Here is a 26,425-nt window from a genome sequence, read left to right on the forward strand (position 1 = left end):
GCACGAATGAGTTTGCAGCAGAGGAAACAAATGTTTCAAAACGCTCTTTTTGATAATAGTGAGCCGGCATAGACAGACAGATAGACAGACAGACAGACAGACAGATAGACACACAATAAACACCGGGAAAAACTCCCTCGAAAGACTTTTCCGATCTCTTTTCATTGCACTTTCTTCTGTGCTCCCACCAAAGTCGGTGTGAGTAACACAATTCCTCAAAATAGACGGTGAGTTTGTGAAAGCCATCTCGTCCTTTCCGAGTAATTTTTCCACCCATTTGCATGTAAATGCATAGCCATTCAACTTTGAGAGTGTCATCCAAACAAACTATATTAATTCTATTCTATTTAGGTCTAACAAGGACAGAAGTCTGAAGAACAACTTTAGATGGACGTCAAGCAAAATACCCAGTCAAGGTAATTCTCTATTTAGCATATTTTCCTCAAGAATGTCACTCAAGAGTCATGGCAAATAGAAACACTCCTCCTTCAAATTTACCTTGGTTTTCCCCCATTCCTCACATTTTATAATGGCTCATCGAATACTAAATGAGTTGCGAAATATATTCCACATTTTGCCAACAACTATTGCGCGCACTCATTTCACAGTTAAAACTTTGCCCACCTTTTTAAATACACTTTCAGAAACTTTTTCCCAATAGAACCCACATTATAGAGAGTGAGAAAAAGCATTTCCAACACTAATTAATTTCCCTGTCAAATTTTAATTATGATAAATGGTCAATTTTCCACTCGAGAGGCCGAAAGTGTGTTTTCGGCTATATGAGAGTGAGGACAGCCCCAACTTTGACTGAGGGTATTTAATTTATAAATCAGCAGCTGAAAGAAGTGGAGCCACTTAAGCCTCCAGAATCATCAGCCTTCAGCCCAGTTGAAATTATTTTAATTAGCTTACATGATGCACGGTTGCCTTCTGGCTAATTGTTGAGCCTTTGTGCGCAGCAGCCCTCTTGGCCATGCCACCAGGTAATCCGTGATGCGCTAAATCGTCCTCATAATCGGATGATGGACTCGGCGACTGAGATGGAGACTCGCCAATTCCACCGCTCAACGTCCTGTACCGGGCTGTACAATTATTTGTACCAATCTGCAATTATAATTGTGCACAGTCTGAGTTTTGGGCGTTTGCCTGGCTCCGCTAATTAAATTTGCCCAACCCATTCCGCACCGTCTGAAGACTCACTGTGAGACGATCAGGTGCGGAATTTTGTAATTTCACGCAGTGAATTTCACGGCAAAACTCGGGGAATGTTTCATCGTCTGGATTCTCGCAAAAATTACCATGTCTTCGAATAAATTCATTTGATTTGTTTGCAAAAACCAATTTTTCATTGTCTTCCAGTTAAATCTTTTCAACATATTATACACAATAATTTCTTTTATTTCATTCATTTCCACATGCAAACTTTCCCGAAATCGTAAAAATCCCCATGCATAACCGAGTCCAGAACACCTCCAACTCGACCCACAGTTGAGCCTCACGGCCAGGGTGAAATATTTACCACCAATGTGCTGTGTTAATATTTAGAAGAAGAATTGGGGCTACAACCAGGAGGGTGGCTCATAAAATTCTGAATTATGATGTCTGGCTCTCGGTGCAGGCGCTCCATTTGTCCCTCCACGACGGGCTTTCCGCGCCACCCACCCAAAACCACCCCAAACGCGCGCCCATTCACACAATTTCACCACCCAGGGAGCATTTGAAGAATTCTGGAGGCAAAAATGCCCCGGCGTATTGGAGCGTTTATTTTATGGTGGAGCATTCCGATGTGAAATTGATTTTCATTCCCGGATGCTAACACATAAACAACACTCACCGAAACCGTACTGAGGCGGGATGTGACACTCTGAATGTCCGACACGGATCCAGCATAGTCCCCACTCTCCCTATCGTGTGATCTGAAATTGAAGCATAAAACCTTTTTTCTCTCCGGCCGTCCAGCAAAATAACATACGAGGACCATAGAAGGATTCCGGGTCCTTTTGCATCATATAAATTTCATGTGAAAAAATGTGAGTGCGAATGTGATGAATATGGACTGAGCGGAGGGGGAGGCGGAAGGGCTCGTACACCCATTTAACCGACACTAGACCTCAACTTTCGAGAGTCTGCGGGGGCGGAGGCGCTGGAAAGCAAAGATTGGATAGATAGAATGAAAGCGATAGTAAGACTTATTGCACAGTCCTTGATAAACACCAAAACAAATTGTGCCTAATAAAATGAAGGCAAGAAAATTGCCCAGAGAGCTCACCGAAGCTCAATAACTTAGGCCTTTGCTTTGATTGCAAATTGAGTTTCTCAGCAGAAATTGGTGACTCTCTACACGAGCAGGACATTTTCATAGGGAAAATCGCTGATACTGACAAAGTCATGAAGATTTCAATCAATCCACTGAGTTGTGGAGTTGAAAAAAAAACAGAGGGACGAAAGAGAGTTTTTCTCTTGTCCACGAACAGGTTTCTTCGCATAGAGTAATTACACAGAGGACGCCCATAGTATTGAGTCACTAAGGTTGGGTGTCCTTTTAATTTGAATTTCAGATTAAATCTGAGAGCGGGACAAGCAAAAGGATGTAAAATTCCTCGAAGGCGAAGAAACGCAGATGTTTGCTAAATATTCAGAGAATTTCTGAGCAAATACTCTATGTCTGGGTCCAGGGCAAACATCCACCCCCGCATGTCGATTGAGGTGCAAAATGTAAGGATGGCAAGTTTACGATGATGAAGAATGTTGGGGATGTGGAGGGGGAGGATGCTGAAAAATATTTCACCTGGCATGCGTTAGGGGAATTATTGTAGGTGGATTAGATCCGTGCTGTGGCACGATGAGTCCTCGCCGGGGTGGAGCTCTCTGGGGCAGTGAGATGTCACCGGCTGATCTCAGTGAAATAACTCCCGTGTTCTCCCGTGAGTTGGCCGTGAAGGAGACACGACCGTCCTGCAAATGAAGAAAACACATAAGCAGAAATTAGTTTACGACCAGAATTTATCTTCTGTGCATATACACTGGGGAAAATTTAATGATTAGAGAGGCGCCTTCCTGGGGTGCTCAAGACAATATTCATTTCTTGGAACTTTCAGGGATTTTCATTTGCAAAGGCAGGACCGGGGCTGAGGATGTGAGAAGGGGTATTTTAATTTGCCTTGGGAGAAACTGTTTCTGCGTGACTCAGTTGCTGAAATAGGGGAATTTAATTAACTTTGAAGCTATAAATGTGGAGGGGTTTTCTCTATTTTATCACTTAAGGAAGAGAAAAATTATCTCTTTCACCTTGAGCGTCCTCTGGACAGGTTACTAACATATCCATGCTATCCAGGGAAATATGACAATTAGACTGGGAAATTGCTCGAGGGCATGTAGTGCGAAAAAAGCGAAAGGAAAATGAAGAAAGGGGGGTTTTTCATACAGAGACTCCACTTCAAATATAATGGGAGTTATTTTCACGACAATAACCCCATTTTACACAGTCCCTGTGATGTATTAACAATCGCTTTTTGCCGAGCACCTTTCATCCCCCCTCGAGCAGTGGACACATTTTCTCTGCGGCACCAGCCAACCCCCATCAACCCAATTGGGACTCTCTCCGAAACTTATGGCTCACATTCTCGTGGTAGCTGGCCCTAGACTCCTCACCATTCGCCCTCGGGCAAGAATTATGTACACATGATCCTCGTAACTCACCCGCAATTTATAGTTCATGCCGGACTCACGCTTCTCCTTCAATCCCCACCCACCGACTCCCGCCCATCATCTGTGTTTTCTATACGTCATTATCATTATTGTTGGCGGCGGCAGCAGCAGTGAGAAGCGCTCGTATGGGACTTTTCAGCGGGCAAAGCACACTAGCCAGCATGAAAATCCACAAACCAAATTTTCTGTGATGGTCAGCATAAGTGACCAGAAACGCAGACGCTTTGATGGCATTTCTCACGTACTCTCCACACGAAAGAGACACCCCGTAAATTTTGAAAAGGCCAAACACTGCCTCACTGAATTTTCAGTTCAAGTTCACAAAGGAAACCTCCACGCTACAGATATCACTTGGCAAACTCTCATCGCCACTCCCTTGGTGTTAGAAGCAGTCTACAATGAAATGGGGAATAAAGTTTTCCGAGTGCCACTATATCCATGAGTTTATATGGTATTTTGATAGTTTTTCCGTCCGTCTTAGAACTAAATCATCCCCCCACCGGAATACTCTCCCCGACAATTGCTGGTGAGAATTTCTTATTCACGCAAATGTGAGTTTGGCACAAGTTTTTCCCTGGATAGCAAAAAGAGCGATAACAGGGGACTTCACTTGTAAGTTTGTGGAACAATGGAAATGAATTGTAATTTGATTTTCCCAAATTATAAATGAGTATTTGAGTTACGTTTTCGTCGAGAAGGGCAAATAATCGTGTTGTGAATACATTAACTCCCCATGGAATGGGGTGTGTGTGTGTGTGTGGCGTGGAAGAAGTGAGAACATTTGAAGAGGGGGTTTAGTTATAGGAATTGGGAGCCAAATGTCCGGAATTGAATCCAATTAAAATTAGGAAAATGTCACTCCTCTTCACGTAAAATATCTCTTTCCCGAGCGGAGCATCCTTTCTCAATTATCGCGCAGTCTATTTTCACCTACACGCATTATTTTAATTAGATTCTGTACATTTTCCTGAGAATGTTGCCAGGAAATTGGAAAATAATGCCAAGGAGCTTTCAGAGGATGTTTCCTCATAGAGTCTTTTTGGGTCTCTCTCTAATGGAAATGGGTAATTTTCCCAGAGAAATTTCAACCAAAAGGACCATAAGGTTTTATTTGGGATGCCATTTTCGGATTCACAAGTGCAAGAAACTTTGAATTATTCCAGAAATTATTCATGCAAACCCCCACAAAGTGTCCTGCATTTGATCCTAATGTGAACAGCACCACGATGAGGGTGTAAATGTAAATAGAATGAGATACTTTCACTTTCCTGGGCATTATATACTTTTAAAAATCGCACCTTCCATGCAATGGCGCTCGAGGGACGAGCGAGAGAAGGCAATGGCACATAATAAAATATTCACCTCATTTGCATTTGATTTTGCCCTATGATGAGATTCCTCTCCGCATGTCTGTTTCATCAACATTTTCGGTGATTCAGCGGCGAAGGAGGGCGGAAAGGGGCGCTCTCGGGAGCGGGGAAGGCATAAAGGTAAAATGGTACGGTTTAAAACATACCTGTATTGTGGCCGCAGGCCCCGCATTTATGCCAGACATCAGAAAATCATCTGGATCACTTTCATATGGCGGTTCATCATACCAGTGCCCTTGGTAGTGGCTTCCGCCCAGAGCACCACGGGCAGCGTCGTCGTACATGTAGGTATCATCTGAAGGGGCGGTTTTCGGCATACCAGAGACAACAGCGAAGCGGCAGTGGCAACCAAAATAAATGGAAATCTTGTTACTTAAATCTCTGAACATGTAATCACAAATTTCTCCTCGTGCACACGAACAATTTTCCCTACTGTGGCAGAAGAGGAAAAAGCTGTTAATATTCATCTCCATTCCACTCTCATATTTGCTGTATTAAAAAATAATAAAATAAATTTTCTGCTACAAAACTCCGGGGCAATATGAATAAATTTCCAGCTCTCGGTGATACATAACTCTCTCTCACTCGTGTTCTTGTGAGACATGAACGGAATAGATACACGCAGGTAAGACAAAACGGCGGTCGAGTGTGCGGACCATAGAGATATTGTTTCTCCAGCAGTCACACCTTGAGTGATACAGTCGTGTGCTCGATATAGCGAGGCACACGAATTCAAATGACGCAGAATAGCCCGGTCAGAGCGTTGCTCCTCTATTCTCAACACACAACCCCATCTCAATCTCCTGTGTAGTCAATAAAAGCAACTCGCGCAGTAAATCTGCCGATGACCAGAAACAAACGATTACAAAAGGAACTATTGTGAGTGAATGTGGGACACGTCTCGCCCAAAAACTATGAGATCTATGGGCATATTAAACGATGCTCCGGGGCGTTTCAAGTGCACTTGAGAAGAGCTCACCAGACCATTTGGATGAGGTAATGCAAAGTTTTCGGGTGTGGAACATTTTTTATTGTTCACCTTTTCCCACTGAAGCAATCAATTTATTATACAAATTTACGATTATACTCAACATCGAGCGTGACACGGAGACACTGGCGGAATCGCATGTAAATTTATAGAGAATGTGACGATAATTATACTTTTGAATGGGATATTCATGCCGTTAAAAAGATCAAAACTGTCCTCTCACGCTTATTTATAGTGGATATCAAATTTTCAATTTAGAGACCAAAATCCTCCCGTCAAATCGTACCTAATTTATTTCCCTTTTACTCTCACACACACATTCTCTCTCTTTCTCTCCTCACGTCTCTTTCCTGTCCTATCAAATTACTTACGATATTTTTAATAAAATAAAATCCCCTGCACAGCGAGGTGGGATTCCTGCATAAGGGAATTTATCCACCAATGTAGGGCGAATCAAGAGGGATTTGGCCGGGAAGTAGCGAAAAAGTTTAAACTACATAGTTTTCATTGCAGAGATGTGGAAGGTTTTTACGTATAGAAGAAGAAAAAAAAGATGGAAATTGCCATTGTGAGTTGAGAAAGAAGTTAAAACTGAGGAGAAATAATTTTCTTGCGACTTTGCAGGAATTTAATTTTTTGCACAACTATCGTCTTTTTAAAACATAATCCTGCACATAAAGTTCCCTCTCTCAGGTTTTCCGCAATCGCTCGTGCGCTAAGAAGATGGGAATATGCAAGGGGTCGTCAAAGCGGTTATCCTCATTCCTCTCACTAGGAGACACTCTATGTAGAGCTGCACTCAGGGAAATCCACGCTCAAATGCTAGGTTAAGAAAGGTGTTCCAGTTTTATTTGCCGAAATTTCATACAAAGACAAAACTTTGCCTACATTTTAACCACTTTGTCAAATCAACCCTCCATATCTAAATGCCGATTTCCACAACCAACTATTCCTCTGAGTACAGTGAAGGTATCAACCAGAGGGGAGAAAGTTTTCACCCATCCATCTGAGGGTGTACCTCATCCACAAAATTTCAAGCAAGAGTAAGAAACGGAAATCCAATTTTATGATTCAATTTCGTTGAAGCCCAACCCAGGTCCCGTCAGGATGTGCCCCTCGCCAAACCACCTCAACCAGAGCCTCGTGCTATTGTAGGACTTTGATAAGATTTCTCTCCCCCATAAGCACTCACATACATGAGCTCACATTAAATTTGGGTATTTGTGGCTGAGGTTGTGAGAGTGTCGTTGAGCTTCTGGGATATATTGCTGCCATGCTGAGGAGTTTCATGCCCGAGAGACCGGTGAGGCAACGAAAAACTTCAATCAAGATCGCTCATAAACGACCTCCGGCAGCAAATTGAAATGAAGCATGCTAGAGAGCACCGAAATTGCAGTAAATGGCACAAAACATGCTGATGATGACTTGTTTTGCCAGAGCAATTATTTTTAGTCAAGAGCACACATTCAAATTATTATTTTAATATGACAAAATGTCAATCAATTCAACAATTGCCATAGAACAGACAAAACCCCAGGCGAGATGCATAACAGGTCCAACTTTGAAATTGATTTCGCGATTGTATAATGAATCATGAATATTCTTCCCTGCGGGAACATTTCAAGTTTTTATCCAGGGGTGAAACTTTTTGCAATGCAGATATGCTAGACACAGATTTTTCCACACACACACACAATGCGAGAGAAATGCGAGTTTTCTATGTGTCATGAGACATGTTCAAATTGCAAAAATCAACATAACGTATCAATGGAAGCACAAAAGCTCCAAATCAGTCTGTTCCCCCTCTCCGTCTCCTTCCGTTTGGGAAACTTCAAAAACTTTGTATGATTTTCAATTGTTTGCCATCACTTTTCAACATTTGTCGAAATGTCAGAAAATCCCTGTGAAAGTTTTATATTATCCCAAATAGACGACTTGAGAGCAACAGAGAGAAGATCACATAATTTCAAATTGTCAAATGACACACATGTGAATATTGCAGACTATTAAAAACACAATTTAAATATTCAGCACTCAATTTTGGTTAAAAATTCTGGGGCAAAATGTAATTTAGTGTTTATCATTCCAATCTGGAATATAAAATGCTCATGAGAGTGAAATGAAGAGTCATTTGTCAAAATGTGAAATAAATTCTCCCTGACACTTTATAGCGCATAATTACCTGCACATCCACCATCTCGGCCCATTTGGAGGAGACCCTGTCGAATGTTCCTCAGTATCTGCAATGGAGCATAAGAAATTGGGAAATTAATTCACGAATGAGGTATTAAAAGTTTAATGTACGGTATAGATTGCACACTATCATATTTCACATCTCTGCAGCAATTACTCAAAATGATGTCGGGGTGAGTGTATGAAGGGGCCAAACTTGCTACACAAATGAATTGATAATAAGTTGCCTGCGAGAATGGATGCAAGAGTATTCACTCTATGGTTATAATTAATGATACTGAAGTCAAGAATGAAGGAAGATATGGAGCCAACATTTTCTCACCACATATTTCTTCGGGGAAGAGCAAACTTTCCTTCAAAATTTCACACAATCCAGAGGGAGTGAGATGGAGATTCCGGGATCGGATGCCGCGATACCGGCAGGCTCATTTCAATTTTACGATCTAACAGATAATTTTCATTGCGAACAATAACCTCCCGCTGTGAGTATGTACCATGTATGCCATGTTCAAATGTTAATCTGCCTTGATATCGCAGAAATTGCTCAAGTTTTAATAAGTCATTTGAATTGCATCTCCATACGTTAGATGCTATTTTACGTGCTATTTTATTAATTTTATTGTGTTTGCCAAGTGTCAAAAATGGGTATTTTGACTGCCGACAACTGCCGAAAATGTTAATTTGCATGATGTTTAATTCTTTATTTGTCTTATCATAATACGTTGGATTTGTTGAGGATTCTGTTGTGCCATATGGTGCATAGAGTGCACCAACAATTTCAGGACAACACTAACCTCATCATTCTCGATGCTAAACCACTGAATTATACATATAATCCTCACATACAAAGTTGCTGTTGCTTGGTGGAAAACTAATTCAGTTATACTTTAGCAAAATAGTTTCACACATATCCACCAACAACCATCATTGTATCGCCCTCCCAAGTCTCGCTTTCTCATTTCAATTTATTCCTATCTTGCTCACTCGTATCCTCGCTCGCATACACATATTGGTATCTGCATTATATTACATTCATGTTCAAGTGCTTGGAAGAGAGTTTGGATGCCCGAAAAGTATCCGGACTGTGTGAGTTCTCAAAATTACCACAAAATCACCCTTTAACTTCATCACACATCCTTTTTCACCTCGTCACATCAGCACTGTAATCCGAATTATTAGAGCCCATCCTGACGATAGAGTGGGACTCTTCACAACTATATACAAGTGGAATGGAATGTAATACTCACTAAACGAAGAATTTACCATCATCAAAAACTTTCGAGTTTTGCAAATTTCAATGCTCTCTCACCGCGCCACAATGAGTGGGTGGCGGTGGCTTTTGAGGCGGAAGGGTGGCCTCTGGAGAAAGAAATGCGCTCACAAAAGCTCCTCGAGAACTCCTATCTCTATCGCGTTGAGGCGCTTCCAAGTGAAAGGACTTGAGTTGTGCCAAAACTGGCTGCTAGATTTGGTTTCTCACCCCACCAATCTCCTCATCAGTCGAAGTCGCTCGAGGATCCTCCGGACGTGACGTCACGTCTATGTAAAACTTGAAACTTTTATTGTCGAGCGCCCAAGTGAGCAGGATGGGCGCAAGAGTGGAGAGGACTTCATGCCAAACTTCCCACCATACTATGTAGCATGTGGGCACGGTTTGGGGTGCTGGAATGAGACTGTGCAAAAATCACCCACTCATCACAAGTGGAGATTTCTCTGACGAGAGCGCCGAGTCACCCCGATTCATTATTATACAAACAATAAGGCGAATGAATAAAAAATGAATAATAATCCTAAAATGCTGAAGGACTTTTTCTGACTCTCCGCATTCACGAGCTCGCAGTGTGTCGCCTCCTCCCATCGCATGGGTGGTGAAATGGTAATTTTGCATTTAAGTTAATTGAAAAGTTCATGAAAGTAGCGTTTTGACTTTTGTAAATTAAGCAAATTGAATTTTAATCAACATCCAAATGCGATTTCTTCACTCCATTCCCCCTCATTTTCCCTTATTGCTCCTCGATCTTCAGCTCTTCGAGGCGTGCAGAGCAATATGCTAATCGAAAGACTCTCGAGAAATTCCGTGGATGCTCAACTAATGGCGGGTAATAGGAATAATAGATGTAATAAGTTCACTTGAGGTGATTGAGGTAGATCTGAGCGGTTTCAATTTAATCTGGGGATATTGGAAAATTCATAGATTCAAGCTCAAATATTTGTGTCCCTTTAAAAATTCGCCTGTGGATTTGAGGCAACAAGGTGTCTTCTAGGTATTCTGCAAAGCCATTAAACTTGGGTCATAGTTCATCGTGTTTCACCAGAGGTCGAGCACTGCCCGAAGTCCTTAAACCCTGTCCCGACTTTTGCTTTCCACCCTCATCCGGGCACGTTGATAAAAGTTCCTTTTGAATTTGTACAAGTCTTGACCATAAATTTGACGCTATATGAGTTACAAATAATTTTGGGGTTGAATGCAAAAGTGCTTTTTGGTGTTCCTCTGCACAATATAATTCTATTAAAAAGACGTAAATATGTCTCATTTCCACAATACAATCCCATCTCCTTCCTCACCCTCGGAAATAAAGTAATATTAACAAGAGAATTACATTATAAATAGTTGTTGTGTGGGAATGCAGTGGGCATGAGAAATGGTCCTCTCCGCCACCAGCGCCTGAATTTCGAAGGGGGCCCGAGAGTCAACGAGATGTGAAAACTGTAGCAATGAAAATTGCACTGAATCTTATTATCTGAACCTCCCCCTGGATCCACCCCACAGTCGCGCCAGTGGAAATGCAGTGGAAATTCCTCGAGTGAGCTCTTCTTTTACTTTGTGGCACACAGACTCCCTTGTCTGGAGAGAGCGCGCACAGATGAAATTCCAATATTAATTATTCAAGTGAATAGTTTCTCAGGGATTTGGAAACAACAGTGGGGAGAATTTATATTTGCAGACGAGACGCAGGGTGGCCGAGTGGGCGGCCAGGGGTAGGGGCATGCAAAAAACAGCGAATTCATTCTTCACATTTTCGTTATCATCTTGAAGCAGTGTTCTCTCGACAAATGTATGCCTCACACCTTCACCGGAGAGGACATAGAATATTCAAAATGAAATGGGAAGCTGTGTATGTGAAATTTCCCCATTGGCTTTTCTTGCTGCCATAATTTGAACAGAAAGCCCGTGGAGCACATGAATGATTTAGAAAAGGCGAAAAACTCTCATCCAGACTTTTGACTTTTTTTCTCCATCGCATTCTCTTTGCCAAATAAAACACACCGAAAACTTTGCACGAGAGTAAATCTGAAAAGTATAAATGGGATACTAAAATAAAGCAATACACCTTCTTCCAATACAAGATCTCAAACATTACTTACAATCCCCCTTACCTTCAGTGCGAGAGGGAAAAAACCAGAATGGCAAAACCCTTTTTATCGCAATAAAAACAACAGGGTTTTTCTTTCCCTCAGAACGAGGCGAAGTGTCATGAAATTTTCAAGCGTACGCCCCTCAAAATGACCGATTTATATTTTATTGAGGACCGAGGCTATTTCATAGCACAACATTATACTTCTTTACAGTTTTCCATCTATAAATAATAAATCGAAAATATGTGGGTGAAATCAATAGCAAATGATTTGAAAAATATTTATTATGTCTCTTCCAAAGAGATTCATGCACGAGGGAAGTATTGATTGAAAAGTACTTACTCACTTGAATTACGAACATTCTATTGTAAACTCACTTTTATGCTTCATGCTTAAATCTATTCAACCTTAAAGAAACACAAATCAAACATTCTCCCAAGAATCCTTTGTAAAAAGTACTTGAGATACATTCTTTCAAGAATAATTGGTTGTTCTTAGAAAGTTTCCAACCGACTTTGTGCCACTGATAACGTAAAAATTAACAGCGAAAATCTCTCAAACGAAATCTCTTCTGAATGTTTCTGACAGACCCATCGTATCCCTCCTGAAAACTTTGTAAATTCAATAATCCCAAGAAGCAGCTGTCGGCAACGCTTTGGCGTGCTTAAAAATTTGAGAATGTTTTCCAAATATATAAGGCGTATTACAATATTTGACAAAGAGTAATGATATTATGGTGTTTGTTTCCATTTCTCAAGAAATTCACCCATCATTTTTCGTGCTGAAAAAGGCCTCGACTACACGACACAGGATGTTTTCCACCCTTCAATACCTTCCCCTACTTGTACACGAATTCCCTCGGTGGTATTTCCATTGGCCTATCTCCTCTAATGTGTTAGATAAATTCCTTGGAGTGTGATAAAAAGGCTGAAACAGTAAAAGTTTTACTGCACACAAACTCTTCAAAGTTTTCTCTTTCTCTCCCTCTCAAGCTCCATAGCGAAAAATTATATTCACCACATTCTCTCGTAAACACATATCAATATTCTTACTCGCAGAAAAAAACGACGCGCAAATATGCAGGAAAACATGGTATACAACCAAACAGGGTTGAGTTCTTATCCGAAAATTCGGGGCGGAGTAAGAAAAAACCTAAAGAATAACAGTCCCATTCCGCGAATTTGAATTTTAAGTTTATATACTATTACCCAAGAAAAAGCTCCAGGCAAGACTACAATGGTGCTTTTTGCCATGCCATTCGTTAACCGTAACGCAAACACGGAAAAAAGTGGATGAGACTATGGAAAAACTCCAAAAGTGTCGTTACATATATAAAACGCACTCTTATATAAGATTTTCAGTTGTTAGCATAATTTGAATTAGGAGCCAATAAAGTGCTCTTTTCTTTGCCTCCCTTTCGACTTTGGTCTTTGAACTACCCTCCGAGGCATCCGTAAAGTCAGCGTTCCAACAGGAGGCAAACTTTGTTACAAACTTCAGAATAATACATTTGCGCTATGATATTTATATTGAAAGCAAAGTTGAATATTACATAGCACAGCCAAGCAGAATATACCTTCATATTTTGCAATATTCCACCTGGGAGGAAAAAAATGTTATGTACAGAGAAGAGAGACTTGGACCAGTGCCGAAAAGTTTCCCGCGATACAACAATATCTTGTGTTCACTTGGGAGGCTTAATATTTAATTCAGAACTGTGATTATTTGAACAATTTGTTCGCTAGTCATCAATAAGTTTCTACAAATTATAAATTTTGACGTGACAAGAGATCTCAATGAAACCCTAAATTTTCAACAAAGCTCAGCATACATGTTAAAATTGATAGTTATGCTGAATAGTGCAATTTCCACTAGTAATTAACTCTATTTGGTTATTTGCAGTGCCATCAATTGATAATTGAAAGCTTATCTGATTTTCGGTAGTTTAATGATACATTCACATCAATACCGTCCCGAAAATGAGTACAGAATCTGATACGAGATTGCAATTTACTCAATTTGATGCAAAATCAATTGAACGAAAGTGATTCACGTGTTTTTTGAGTGTTCAGCATCAAATTGAATGTGTAATGAAAAACGAAAAAAAACTCACCTCTTCGTGTTCACGCTGAAATTTTTCCCTTTTCCGCAGCGCCTCTTGAACTTTAAGCTGAAAATAAGAGGAAAGAGCGTTGTTGTTGAGAAATATTCATGTGGCGACGAGGAAAATGCAAAAGTTTCATCTAGATAGACTAAGCTGATTTAATATTTAATTAGTTTTGTTTATGAAAGTCCTCAAAAGGCAGACAAGCGACCATACTAACCCTATGGATGGTTTCCTCGAAACTGTTTTGTGGTCCTCCGTTCGCTTGGAAATGTCTCAGTCTTTCGATTCTCTCGTTCTGCAAATAACGAAACGTTAAATAATATGAGCAAGAAATACCTCTGCGGAGAAGGTCTCTTAATTAGATGTCGGGTATGTTTCAAATTTTAATTAACTCTCTGCCACAGTGGTAAATGAAAAAAAGAGTCTGTCTGAACCGCAGAAACACTCTAATCACATTTGACTCTTTTTTTTTAAGGACTCGCAGCAAAATCCCAGCAAAATTGCAGGGAGAGCGAGAGTGCACACATTTCCGTTGCATTCAGCGCTGAATTATTCATTTCTCTTTATCAATTTATGACGTGAATACCAAAAAACCCGCTGACAAATTTTATGACATACATTTTTTTTACCAGTAAACTTTGCTTTTCAACGAATCAAAGTAAAACACATTTCACATACTTTGCTTCATTTCACGATTTTCACATGATATCAAAGGATACCTCAAAAAGCATCTCTAAATTGCAGGAACACAGTTTCTTGCCTGGCAATTGGATAGTGGAGTGTTCATTGCATCGCTCAAACCAGAGATAGAGCACGAATACGTGGAAAAAAGGCGCCGTCTCGAGTGCTCGTCATTGTATTCACTCCATCCATTAATGCGCTGTGTACAGTGACACGCTATAAACACCCATCCAGACACATATTCTTGATTTCACCCATGCAATTTGCAAAAGAGAGTGCACATCACCGAGGGGACACAGTGAATAGAATTATGTCTATAGCGACACTTTATACCCAATAGCCATTTGTTCGTCTGGCCGCTTTGAGCCTCTGGCGTGTGAATTCACTGCCACCCACAAGCCCTCGCAGGCCTTGAAAATTGACTGAAATCAGCGTGTTCACGATGCCACTGCTGTGAACCATCAACCCACAGATTATTCCATGCGGCGCCATGTACACGGGGACGAAACACCGGATAGCAAAAGATTCTCTGTAGATTTCGCCAGGAATTTTTGTACACTCTCAACTAACTACTTCCTCTATATTCACCAAATGTGAAACCACAGTGAAATGCAACATGGTTTTTCACTGAGAGTAATCCTCAATTTGAACTTAATCTGGAGAATGACTCTGAGAGAGAATACAATCACAAAATTATGAGATGCTCTTCTCCCTTTTTGTGTGTCCCTTTAAACATGAGAAATCCCAAGAAATGAAAATAAATCCCAGCGATTTAACTAAAACTCCAGAATTGTCATAATCTGATTGCGTCCTCCAACTCATCTTATGCCATCGTCTTGGCAAGAGATTCGCCCATTTTGCCGAAGGAGAATTCACTCGAGCGTGAGTCATTTTAGTTTTGAGTCCTGTGAATGTGAACTCGAAGCGAAATGAAAATGTGCCTTTCGAGATATCATTTGATACATATAACAAATCCTTCATCATTCTCTCCTTTGCTTTATAAATCCTCTCGCGCCCACCCAAGCCTTGAAGTCTCCTTATCACGCCAGACAGTGTGTGCGCTGAGCGGGCAATCGGTTGCCCGACATTAGTCAAATCATTTGTCGAATGGACATTTCCAAGGAGATTAACTCCCTTTTGCGGCGCCCGGAAGACGATTCTCCTCCTGAAATGTCATCCCTTCTTCTCCTTCGCACAAGCTCAACGAGAGACAAGGTGGATAAAGTAAAAATTGCCGTAAATTTTTTATCCGTCCCACCGTATCCGCATGATGATAGTAACATGGGAGGCATAAATGAAAAGAGAACTTCATTAAAATGAATGTGAAACATTATCTACATGGCAGTTGACACCCCGCAAATTTCCCACAATTCCTCCGCCACGCAGAAAAAGCTCAGCACAATGGGACTGCATAAAGCCATCCAAATGGAAAATGTTCCTACATACATATACATATTTCCTGTTTTATGCTTCGCATATCTCGCTGCATTTTTTCCGGCGAAATCACATTTTTTCCGAAATACGGAACAATTCGATTGAGATAAAAAAAAAGCTCTCAGTCTTCACAGAGAAACTTTTACGGGCATTAGTGTAACTTTAAAAAAAGCTCTCTCTCTCTAAAGCAAACTTTACTGGTGCAAAAGTTCATTTTTACGACCCCATGTAAAGAAAGCTCGTTGCAAGATTGAGCTGTTGTAAAATTTTTGAGGCCATAAAATAGAGATGAAAGCCCCGCGTCGACCCTCACCGCCCCCTCTCACTGACGCTGAGGAGGAGCAGAAATTAAATAAAGAGACACAAATTGTTCTCCTGTGTTATTCCATAGGCGGTACCAGTACTTGGCATAATAAAACTTAATCTCCATGCCGACACAAATCTGGATTAAAAATACAATCTTCCTCATTCCGCGCGCTTGTTCTTCATCTAAAATTCAATTAAGGACGGAAAAGGAAGAATTCATCCTGGGCTTTCCGTTATTAATTTGATTTTGAATAATTTACAGATTTATGCCACGTCGCCTCTCATTGTCCTCCTCGTCTTGGGAATATTTTGTGCAAAATTATTGGATAGACTTACGATTAATTGAGTTGTGCCGGTGTTTTGATTATTGGTCCTATCTCTCCTATTTACAGTTTTTAGGCCTTTGAGCAATCTCGCCAGTGTCAAGCGCTTCTTCGTTGTTTCGCGTCCTTCTGAAAGACATACATTTTTATGATGGGACTGTTTTTTGTGCCATGATGTTGAGAAAATGCAGAGAATGAGAAATGAGAAATAATTGTCAAAGTGCATTATCATTCAATTCAAGGCAGTCAATTCAGAGCATTTGCGATGAAAATGCATTGCAGTTATGAATTGATTCTCTCTGCTTAAGTGATTCCGGTCATGATTTAAGCAAGACGTACCTGTGGGAGGGAATTCATAAAAATACGCCGATCGCGGACTCAGGCAGCTGAAAGAAGGGCAAAATTTATTATCATGCTCTTTAATGGGTAACATAAACAAGACTCCTGTGACAATTCCCAGTTATCTCAAACGGAAAGGGACAATTAAGGTGGAGCAATGCACAAAAAGCGGGACCACTTGGGAAAAAGCTCCGGGCAATGCGCCTTGGGAAGGTGTGGGAAATGTCGGGGAGAGTTCAGACAAACTACTGGATTATTGGATAGACAAACATTGGGGAATTACCTCTGCTGTATGGCTGGCTGAATGGTTGAACTCTGTGATTGTTGGTACTGCGGCTGGGCGTTGGTGTGAGATGGATGCTGTTGCGAATTGATCGTCGACTGCAGTGCACCTCGAGCCACCCTTGGGGCGAAGACACCATATCCGAAACCGTAAATTTCATCCTCTTCCTTATCGGATAGACAGCTTGACGGCTGCGAGTGTGCAGAGTGGTGGAAAAAAAGAGAACTAGTTTACTCGGCTATAGAGATTAATGTGTTTCGCATTTGAAGACTTTTCTCGAGATACAGAGTGTCAGCAGAAGGAAACCGGAACGAAAAGGTTGAAAGGAGTTGGACTATACTTCTTTTCTTTTCCTATTCCCTCCCCACAACCGGCATTACTCTTTTTTTTTATTCTCCGCCACCCCATCATGCTCCATGGTATTGGGTCTGCACTTAAACAGTATTTTGCATACACTACACACCGAATGTTTTCCCACGTCCCAACAGAAAGAAATATAGGTGAGATTATATTGGAAAGCAGGGAGTACATGTTCTTGGGCTCTATCGGGTCTTGTGCACATAACAAGGCAAGCAGAAAAGAATGGAACGAAAACATATATTTATTGCCTCCCTACACCTTGCATATTAAAATTAATTATTATAGAGAACATTTGACAATGGTGAGTCTGAAATTATATGTTAGTTTAGTAGAAGTTATGCTGGGTAATAAACTCTGTGCATTGGAAGAAACATTATGTCTACTGCTCAAATTTTCATTAAAGAACCACAAACTATACTGCTCTAATTTTCTGGAAAACTACAAAGTGTCACAATTGGAAAAGTATCAGTAAATCTCTCGAATCTGTACATACATATACTGTATGTTTGTGTAACATTTGGAAATTTTGCCAAGAATATCTTTCACAAAAGTTTCAGCAAGCATTGGGCAATCTTCCAAATTATTCACTAAGCGTTTTCCACCCTTGAGCCAAATGATTTGAGTTCGTGTGGAAAGGTTAGTTGGATTTTACCAATTTCCTCCCACTAGCACTACATTATAAATCCCCAGATTAATCCAGTGCAAATAGACTTTGGCTTGTGTGCTTTTTTCACCATAACGAAAGTGGGGAGAATATGAGCAAAACTGTGTCTGACAGTGCGAGGTAGACTCAATCACCACAACGACTTTTACATCAGTTTTTCAAACACAACCAATACCAAAATGAAGGCTTGTCTTGAGACAAAGTCCAGTGACATTATTGTATGTCTTAGGTGTTAGTGGAAGTTAGTTTGCTTGGCACTACGTTGGTAATCTCTACGGAATCTCACAGGTAATCCAACTATCTAAAAGTTGCTAAACTAAACCAATTCTACGTGAGGACAGGAGGAGAGAGAGACCAACTAGTGAGTTATAATCGTGGCTAATCCCTAATTTACTCAGAATACTCACTGAATATTTCCCTGGCACATAAATTGGTTGACTATGGCTATTGGGGAGGCCACCTTGGCTGGAGCTCCCCCGGTGGCCTCGCTTCGCACCCACACCTCTATGATGCGGACTAATATCGGCCCATGCCGCTAATCGTTCACTCTCTAAAGCACTTAATACGTCCCCAAATGGAGCCATCAGAATTTCACAATAAACCGATGCAAGACCCTCCAAATGACCACGTTCACCGTCCTGCAATTAGAAGAATAGAGCATTTGTTGTACAATCGCCATTAATTCCACTACTCTAAGCCATTTAATGCATTATTTTGCTATTAGGTGTGTATGAGCATTATCAAATTTGCAATAAATACTGGCTGCCAGTTCTCTAATTTATCCAGAAAATATTTCTCCATTTAGTGCGTAGCAGCATGGCCAAGTCACCATTATTCAGCACATGCTTCGTGAGTAATGTGATATGCAGAGTTATTGCTTGATTTTCAAATGAATTCCATTACTGGAGTGTTTTGATATGATTTCTCAATTTAGTGGATCACAACTATCCAATGAATTCCATTGCAGTGATTTAACCTCATCAGTTTTCCATCATGGGATTCACGTTGAAGCATTGAATTTAACGAATTTATAAAGCTTTCCACGAAAGAGATTTCAGTTCTAGATTACATCTCCACTTTGTTTTCCTCAGTTCCGCTCTGCGGATTTGAGAATGACAAGAATATCCATTGGTGTGCAGACATACTCCACCAGATATTTCATAATCGCCCAACCGGCATTGAAAAATCGATACGACTTTTCTCTTGTCCGCCCATTTCTAACTCTCACTTTGATATTTACTTAGCGCATTCCCACATTTTCTATCCGGCACAGCAGACTTTTTTCACTCTGCACCATTAGTTTGATTTTTTCTTCACTTTGCTAGCAAATGATAAGCTGCTTAGTACTCCGTGAATGTTCATTCTCAACTTTATCCTATTGTTGTTGTCTTGTTCTGGTCGTCCGAAGCAGAAATTTGCAGCAGGAGTGTTGGGAGTTGGGAGAGAAATAGCCATGGCTAAATATGGCAAGTGCAGAGAAATTGATTGATAAGTCTGTCTTAATGTGCAGGCGGAGGACATTAATTCGTCGCTCTTCTCACAGTGCACGCCTCGAACAGGAAGAGAGACGATATTCAAGGAATTGTACATAAAATGTGGGCATAAAGTTGAGAATGGCAGATGCTTTCTGATGAAATATCATCAGAAATGACTACAATATACACTAAATTATGTTTTGTTGCCGCATTTTATGAACGCACATCACATTTGTCGATACCATAATTTCAATTTATTATGCAATTATCATGACATAAAGAGACACTAAATGAATGACATGAGGTTCAGGGAGGTTCCAATGCGTGGTATATAAAATTATTTTCGATAATTAAAAACTTAATAAACCTATTAATGGGGACATTGTTTATGCGCAAAATTAGGCGTTCGTCGTGTCGGATAATAGCATGAGCATAATTATGGGACGTTGAGTAAATTAATTGCAAATCGCCATTATGATGAGAAGGTCAATAATGTGAAAAATAGAGCGTTTCAGGGACATATTTTGAGAGCCAGGGAGTATTTACATAATAAAATTGCGGCATAATTAATTTTGTGCACACAGATGTTCTTTAATTAAATGCCATTGTATAGTTGGTAAATTTTCAGTGCCAAACTCCATTGACATCATCCCTAAAGAGACTATTTTGAGTCTGTTGTATTTCTCCGTGGAAAATACACTTGCGCAAGGTGAGTTGAAGGGCTCACCCGTGAAATTGTTTGAATTTGAATGCTTTCATACTCTCCGCCACCCCCCCCCCCAAACTTGAAACAATGTCGTAAATAATTCTACAGTAAATCCCCTACAATGCGCTAAGTCGCTACACTTTTCTTACATCATTGCGAAATATTTCTCGCGCGCCATTCCCTCATCTCCCGAACCTTTTGCAAATATATGGAAATTCTTTTCGCTATTGCTGGATCTCAGTGTTGGAAAGCAATGAATGCAAAATTGGTTTTTCACTTGCAGACTGTGAAAATGTGTTTTCTGGGCTATGTCGAGGAATGTGTATCTGTAAACAGTTGTGCCAAGCGGATTATTAAAGGTGAAGAGAGTCACACTTGTTCTTGGAATCCTTATATATTTTCCATATCTTCGTATTTCGTGAAATGGCATTTTTCTGCGGGGAAATGCGAAATTTCAAACACTCTTTTCGGCATCCATGAGATACTGTTTCGGTATCACATGGAAAATACTGACAATGGGAAAAGCATTCCTGTCTCCTTTTTACCACCCCCGAAAAAAAACCGGCCCAACCCGGTGAAATTCAAGCCACAAGAGGAGAATGCTCAAATGTATGCCTGTCACGAATCCAATTTGTCTTGTATAGAGGAAGATTCCGTCGAAATTTAACCGTGGAATACATTCAATTAACTGTGCAGAGAATTAAAGCTTGCCAAATGTAAATGTTGATATTTGTCTTCGGATACGGCTTTTTTCAATCAACATGCGCCTCACTGCCCCAATAGTCAACTTTTTTCAGCTTCCCTCACACCCCATCAGCCATCCGAATATCTGTTTGGTGGGCAAGTTTGGCGAAAGAACTGGTGGCGAACTGTTTTTCTGCACAGATCGAGGGAGAGCGAGGCAGAGAGTGGCGAAAAACCAATAAGCCACAATTGAAGTCAATTTACATAAACCCTCGTCGCTTTGTTTGCACTCTCGTGGCCCAATACACGCCTGGACCGTCAGCTTCATCGCCCGAATTTCAGACATTTGCGACAGCATCTCAATTTGGCGAATCTGTTGGGCGTGGGGCGGTTGGAAGACTGACAATGAGAGTCAAGGCGCAGTCAAATAGAAACTCACAATCAGAAATCATTGATATTCCTCTGCAAGATTTATCGATGAGTTACAACATCGCCTTTCTCCTCAAAGCCTCCAAGCAATAACAATCGAATTGAAAACCTGTGCGAAATCGTATATAAAAATCTCCACTGAATTCCTTTATCATTGGAAAACGCATATGTAAATTTCCTTTTTATTGTACAGCCCCAGATTCCATGGATATAAATCAACCTCTCCGCACATAATTCTTAACTTTCCTTCCACTGATGAAACGAAAGCCACATTGCGCACTTCTTCTCTTCGTATCTAAGAAATCAGGACAATTCTGAGATTTTTTAAAAATTCTGCCCGACTCGTGAATATTTGAATAGACATGTTAGGGAATATTCAAATAAACTTCAACCATTTTACCATTCTCGTGAGACGTGAATTCGGCAAGAGCCTCTGACAATTGCGAATTCCGTGGGGAAATATTTCCGTAATTTTCCACGTCGAATAAAGAAATTGTTGAAAATTCTGCATCAACTACACTTTCAATGTAGTCAGTCTGAAAAGGTGCAAAAGCTGTCTTTAGAATTCTTCAGGGGCTTGATTTATCTCTGCGACATTTTCAGTGGGAAACTTTGTCCGGAAGGCGCTCCACGCCATGAACGGGAAAGGGCGCGCTCAACGGTCGTGTAAAATGCTTTCGCTGTTGGACAATGTAAAGAGCTTTATTGAGCTCACTCTCGCTGTATCCATCTGTTTATCACCGTTCCCCATCCCAGAGATTCCTCATTTTCTCCATCGCACTGCCGTGGAGAAAGAGAGTGAGAAATTGCGGCGATCGTGAAATGGACAACAGCGGCAGTGCTTGAAATTTTAATGGAAATGAAACAAAGGTCAACAAAAACAATTACATTGTGATCCCACTCCTTTTGTCCACCGCGACAATCCACTCTTGGCTGAATAATTTGCCAGCGCGTGGAAAGGCACGGCTGAAGACATGGCCCATTGCAAGGAGAGTTATAAAAATTCAACACACTAATTAAATTTGGTTAAGCAGTTTTCGATGTTGGCTGGAACAATAACCATATCAACAAACACGGGAGTTAAATAGAAATTCCCTGCCAGACAACAATGGCGCACAACACCCGCTAGAGCCGCCTCCATCCATAGGTCCTCACTATGCCACGTGAATTCATGCAGAACAGCATAGTGACACCAAGCCACTGTGCAACCGCCAAGTCATACACTCAGTGAGATTAATGCTTTCATTATTGAATTAAATGAGCATACAACTGTCTCTTGCGCCCCTCGCTGGAAACTTCCTACCGTGGCGTTACATGGTGCACAGCATATTTTGCGGCCTCGATCTTATCACTCTGTGTCCTCCTTTCTCTCGCGAAATGCTTAATCACCCTCCACCCTTCGCAGACCCCTCACTGCCACCCAGACTCATTTCAAAAGGCTTCCGCAGAGAGTTATAGCCGGAACGCAAATAAAAGCTCGCGTCAAGTTTATCTTTTCAGCACCTGGGATGGAATATGTGAAGAGGCCACATACATAGTCATCTACAGATTCTAGAGGATTTTTTTTATTGCAAAACTGTATATTCAAAATTTATTTTAATTAATAAAAATATCCACTATTTAATTTAGCTAATTGATTATCAGATTGAACTATATATAACTCTGATTGGAATTGAATTATAAATATCAATTTGAATAAACTACGACTAACTAGAGCGAATATATTGAGTTTATGTAAAATGTATATTTTCCAATACTCACAATTCCAACACATTTGCAATACCCGTCAATAATGCTGTTATTAATGAATTTATTTATATAGAAAAATGCATAGGCAAATTTGGATTTATGGAAATGAGGAGTCTCTAAAATTTTGACGTAATGAAATTTGGCATCGAATACCCCTATTAATCCACAAATGAAATTTCGGTATTCCTTTTGATGTGCTCGAAAATGCCTGCAGCCAGGGGTGGAATTTTAATGCCAAATCGACGTTCACAGCCACGTCATGTGGTTTTGCACATGTGAGTTGATGCGAGCGTGGAAAATACAGCCAGAGATCTCGTATGTGAGTGGATAAGAAAGTGGGTGAATTTGTATAATTTCTTTCCCCTTCATTACGCACCCGAGCCGCCTGGGGGGGTGGTGGCTGAAGAGGGCTCGAGGGGGGAAGAGACTAATGTGCGTGGAGATGCAGATGGGAAGCAATGACAGAGGAATTTCGGGCGAATCATGGCAAATACCGAAATTTTGTCATACATGTCTCTGACTCCGCACGCATTCTGCGGGGGGCTCCGTGAGGGGCGCACCCCGGTTGGGGGGGGGGTGCAAATGGAACATAAATGTACTGCGAAATTTACTCAATTTCGCCCGCCCGAAAATTCTAATGTTCCGCCACTCTCTTGGTGCCCAACAATGGGGCCTAGCATCTCGCTTCGGGTGGCAGCAATGGCTCTGTTGCTTTCGCATTAGGTTGACGAGGGCGTGAGGCGCCACCCACTATTAACCTCCTGGCTACATGTTCGTTACGCCAAATGTAATAAATTAGATGCGAGGGCAAATGAACGCCGCTACCCCATTACGAATGAATGTTATGTATTGTATTCCACAGGGGCATCAAATCGTCGACATGAACCCCAACACCGGCCCGGATAATAGCTGCCAGGATGCTGCAGCACAACCGTACAGAGAACATCATAAACTTACACGCTGTGACTCCTTCGCCGTGCAGTTGATTTCACACAATGCACAAAATACCATCTCAAAATGCTTTATTGCGACTTCCGTGTGGCCAAAAGGAAACCATTCCCGGGCACAGGAGTTTGCCTAATGGCCCACCGGGCGAAATTGCATCAACTGTGGGCCAATTCTGTGTAATTGTAAAAACATAAATATCCCCTAACCATCTGTCACACACCACGGCTTTTATTGTCTCTCTCATGCACGACACTAAATTCAATAAATGTGATCCGCAAAGGCTCGTTTACGGTTTGCTCAGGGGGTGACACTTTTATTGTGTATCGCCGTGACACGTCCCGAGGCTTTCTGCTAAAAATTTCCTCTTTCTCTCTCTGTTGTTATTACATGTAAATTCAATTTCAATGGAATTCGCCTATTTATCACAAATCCAATATTTTACGCTATAATCGGTTTACTTCATTGGCGATATGCTATTAGCCCTTCCACACGCAAACACATAGGCTATCTCTATGTGACAATTCTGAATGCTTTCATTTAGTTGCTTTTTGAAAGAATAGATGTACATTATGCGCATATGTAGCTTAAGTATGTATATATCATTACATTTCTAAATTTTAACTCAAGACTAAATATCGAGAATGCTTTTAATGATTGTCGACAATTGCGATTTAATCAATAGTACAATTAAATATTAATTGGATTAATCTATCGTATATAATTGAACCAGGAAAATATCATTATCTCTTGTAATCATCGATAAAAAAAAACATCTCGATAATTATTTTTCATTCGCGGTATGTAAAAATTATTTTTTTCCACTAACAATTGTAACATCACGAGTGTCCATTTACCATCAGGAATCAATAATTTAAAAAAACAGAGTCAACAAAAATGTGGGATTAAGCACCAAATCAATTAAATAATGAATTTTTGATGAACTCTTTCACATTGAATATGATATTTTCTGCCACGATCAGACACACGACAAGTCTACAATTGTGCATTCAATCATCGCGCGTATTGAATTGCCAGTATATTTAAATCAATTTGCAGTGAAGCTGATCAACCATTTCAAGGTGGGACGCACGGGCAGTGTCAATTGGCACCCAAACTCCCTCCAGTCGGAACTTCCATATATAAATTACAGTTCCAATTAACTCTCAAGTGCACATGTGTAGTCGGGCTGCAACCTGGCCACCCTTCGCCCACCCTAAATTGAGATATGGTGGAAATTGGTGTATGCAGAGTGGATCCAATTTTCGGGGATAATCCCCAGACCAGACACTGTATATGGATTTCTGAGCTCGTACAAGTGACTTAATTATATAGCAAACAAATACATAGGTGCTCCTTCACTTCACCCACTCACAGTGACTGTCAATCGCATTTCGGTCGGCCGGAAAGTGTTCATGCAATGTGCAAGCTTCTATCTGGGACAAGGATTTAACGAATATTATTAGGAGTTGAAGAGATCAACAATGAATGGCTATATCAATTCCTTATACAGAAATGGCACTTTCACGGCAGCACTGGTTGCACTGTAGTGCCAAAATGTTCTCTTCAATGCCTTAAACTTACATTAAGCTCCAAGATTAGAATGTCTAACAAGTATGGCGCACAGGAGATAAACCGTATTTTGCAATTAAGGCAACACATGAAATGCGTCGAGGAAAATTCCCACGACGCCTATTAAGAGGTGCCTGTGGGTGACGTAAAATGCTCACCAGGCACTGTTCCACCGCCGCCCCTCATTCACTCTCTCCTATTCAGTAGACATGGAATAATATTAAAGTATGAGAATTATAACTTTGCATAAGGGAGCAGCTAAACTGTTGCATTATAAATTTACGTATGCGACAGTGAGACAGGAGAGAATAAGGAAATATTAATATGTGAGTTGCACAGCACTTTTAATTTTAAGCTGCATTTGTTACCATTATACTTATGTCGCCCCCATTCCAACACCCAGTGAACGTCTCCCAAGGGTGAATCACTAATGTTTCTGGCGAGAGATGCTCCACAATGCCGAGCTTGCGACTGTGCAATCTGCAAAATTGTTAATTGTCAGAGATTGTGTAGCGACAGCAAAGTTACCCAGCTCGCCTTCAGTGGGTGTGATACTTCCTCACCCAATCGCCCACACTAAATGGCAGGGATTTCGAGGCCCGAGCCAGAAAATGTTAATGCTCTGAGAACATATACAAATGAATTCACGGCAGCGCAGGTATGAGAAAAGGAAGGAGAGAACGACTCTTGTGTTTATTATAGTGTCGCGAATGAAAGAAGCACCATAAAAATTCATTCCTCGCCATCGA

General features: G+C 40.8%; 1 protein-coding gene across 2 annotated transcripts in view; it reads right to left on the bottom strand.

Annotated features, from left to right (window-relative positions):
- The window catches only part of LOC132264561 (uncharacterized), a 52,870-nt gene that overhangs the window by 3,427 nt on the left and 23,018 nt on the right, over positions 1–26,425 (bottom strand). Inside the window, exons 3-13 of one of the 2 annotated variants that reach the window (XM_059764810.1) lie at positions 18,524–18,754; positions 17,093–17,283; positions 16,810–16,856; positions 16,484–16,596; positions 13,944–14,021; positions 13,733–13,789; positions 8,252–8,309; positions 5,228–5,376; positions 2,792–2,958; positions 1,838–1,919; positions 916–1,107 (exon numbers count right to left, since the gene is read on the bottom strand). In XM_059764810.1, the coding sequence (XP_059620793.1) occupies positions 916–1,107; positions 1,838–1,919; positions 2,792–2,958; positions 5,228–5,376; positions 8,252–8,309; positions 13,733–13,789; positions 13,944–14,021; positions 16,484–16,596; positions 16,810–16,856; positions 17,093–17,283; positions 18,524–18,754 (1,365 nt within the window). Of the gene's footprint in view, positions 1–915; positions 1,108–1,837; positions 1,920–2,791; positions 2,959–5,227; positions 5,377–8,251; positions 8,310–13,732; positions 13,790–13,943; positions 14,022–16,483; positions 16,600–16,809; positions 16,857–17,092; positions 17,284–18,523; positions 18,755–26,425 lie in introns of both variants that reach the window. The other variant, XM_059764809.1, reaches the window with a different exon arrangement.

The sequence above is a fragment of the Phlebotomus argentipes genome, unplaced genomic scaffold (genome assembly GCF_947086385.1).
Source record: "Phlebotomus argentipes unplaced genomic scaffold, Phlebotomus argentipes genome assembly contig_2, whole genome shotgun sequence".
Classification (NCBI taxonomy): Eukaryota; Metazoa; Arthropoda; class Insecta; order Diptera; family Psychodidae; genus Phlebotomus; species Phlebotomus argentipes.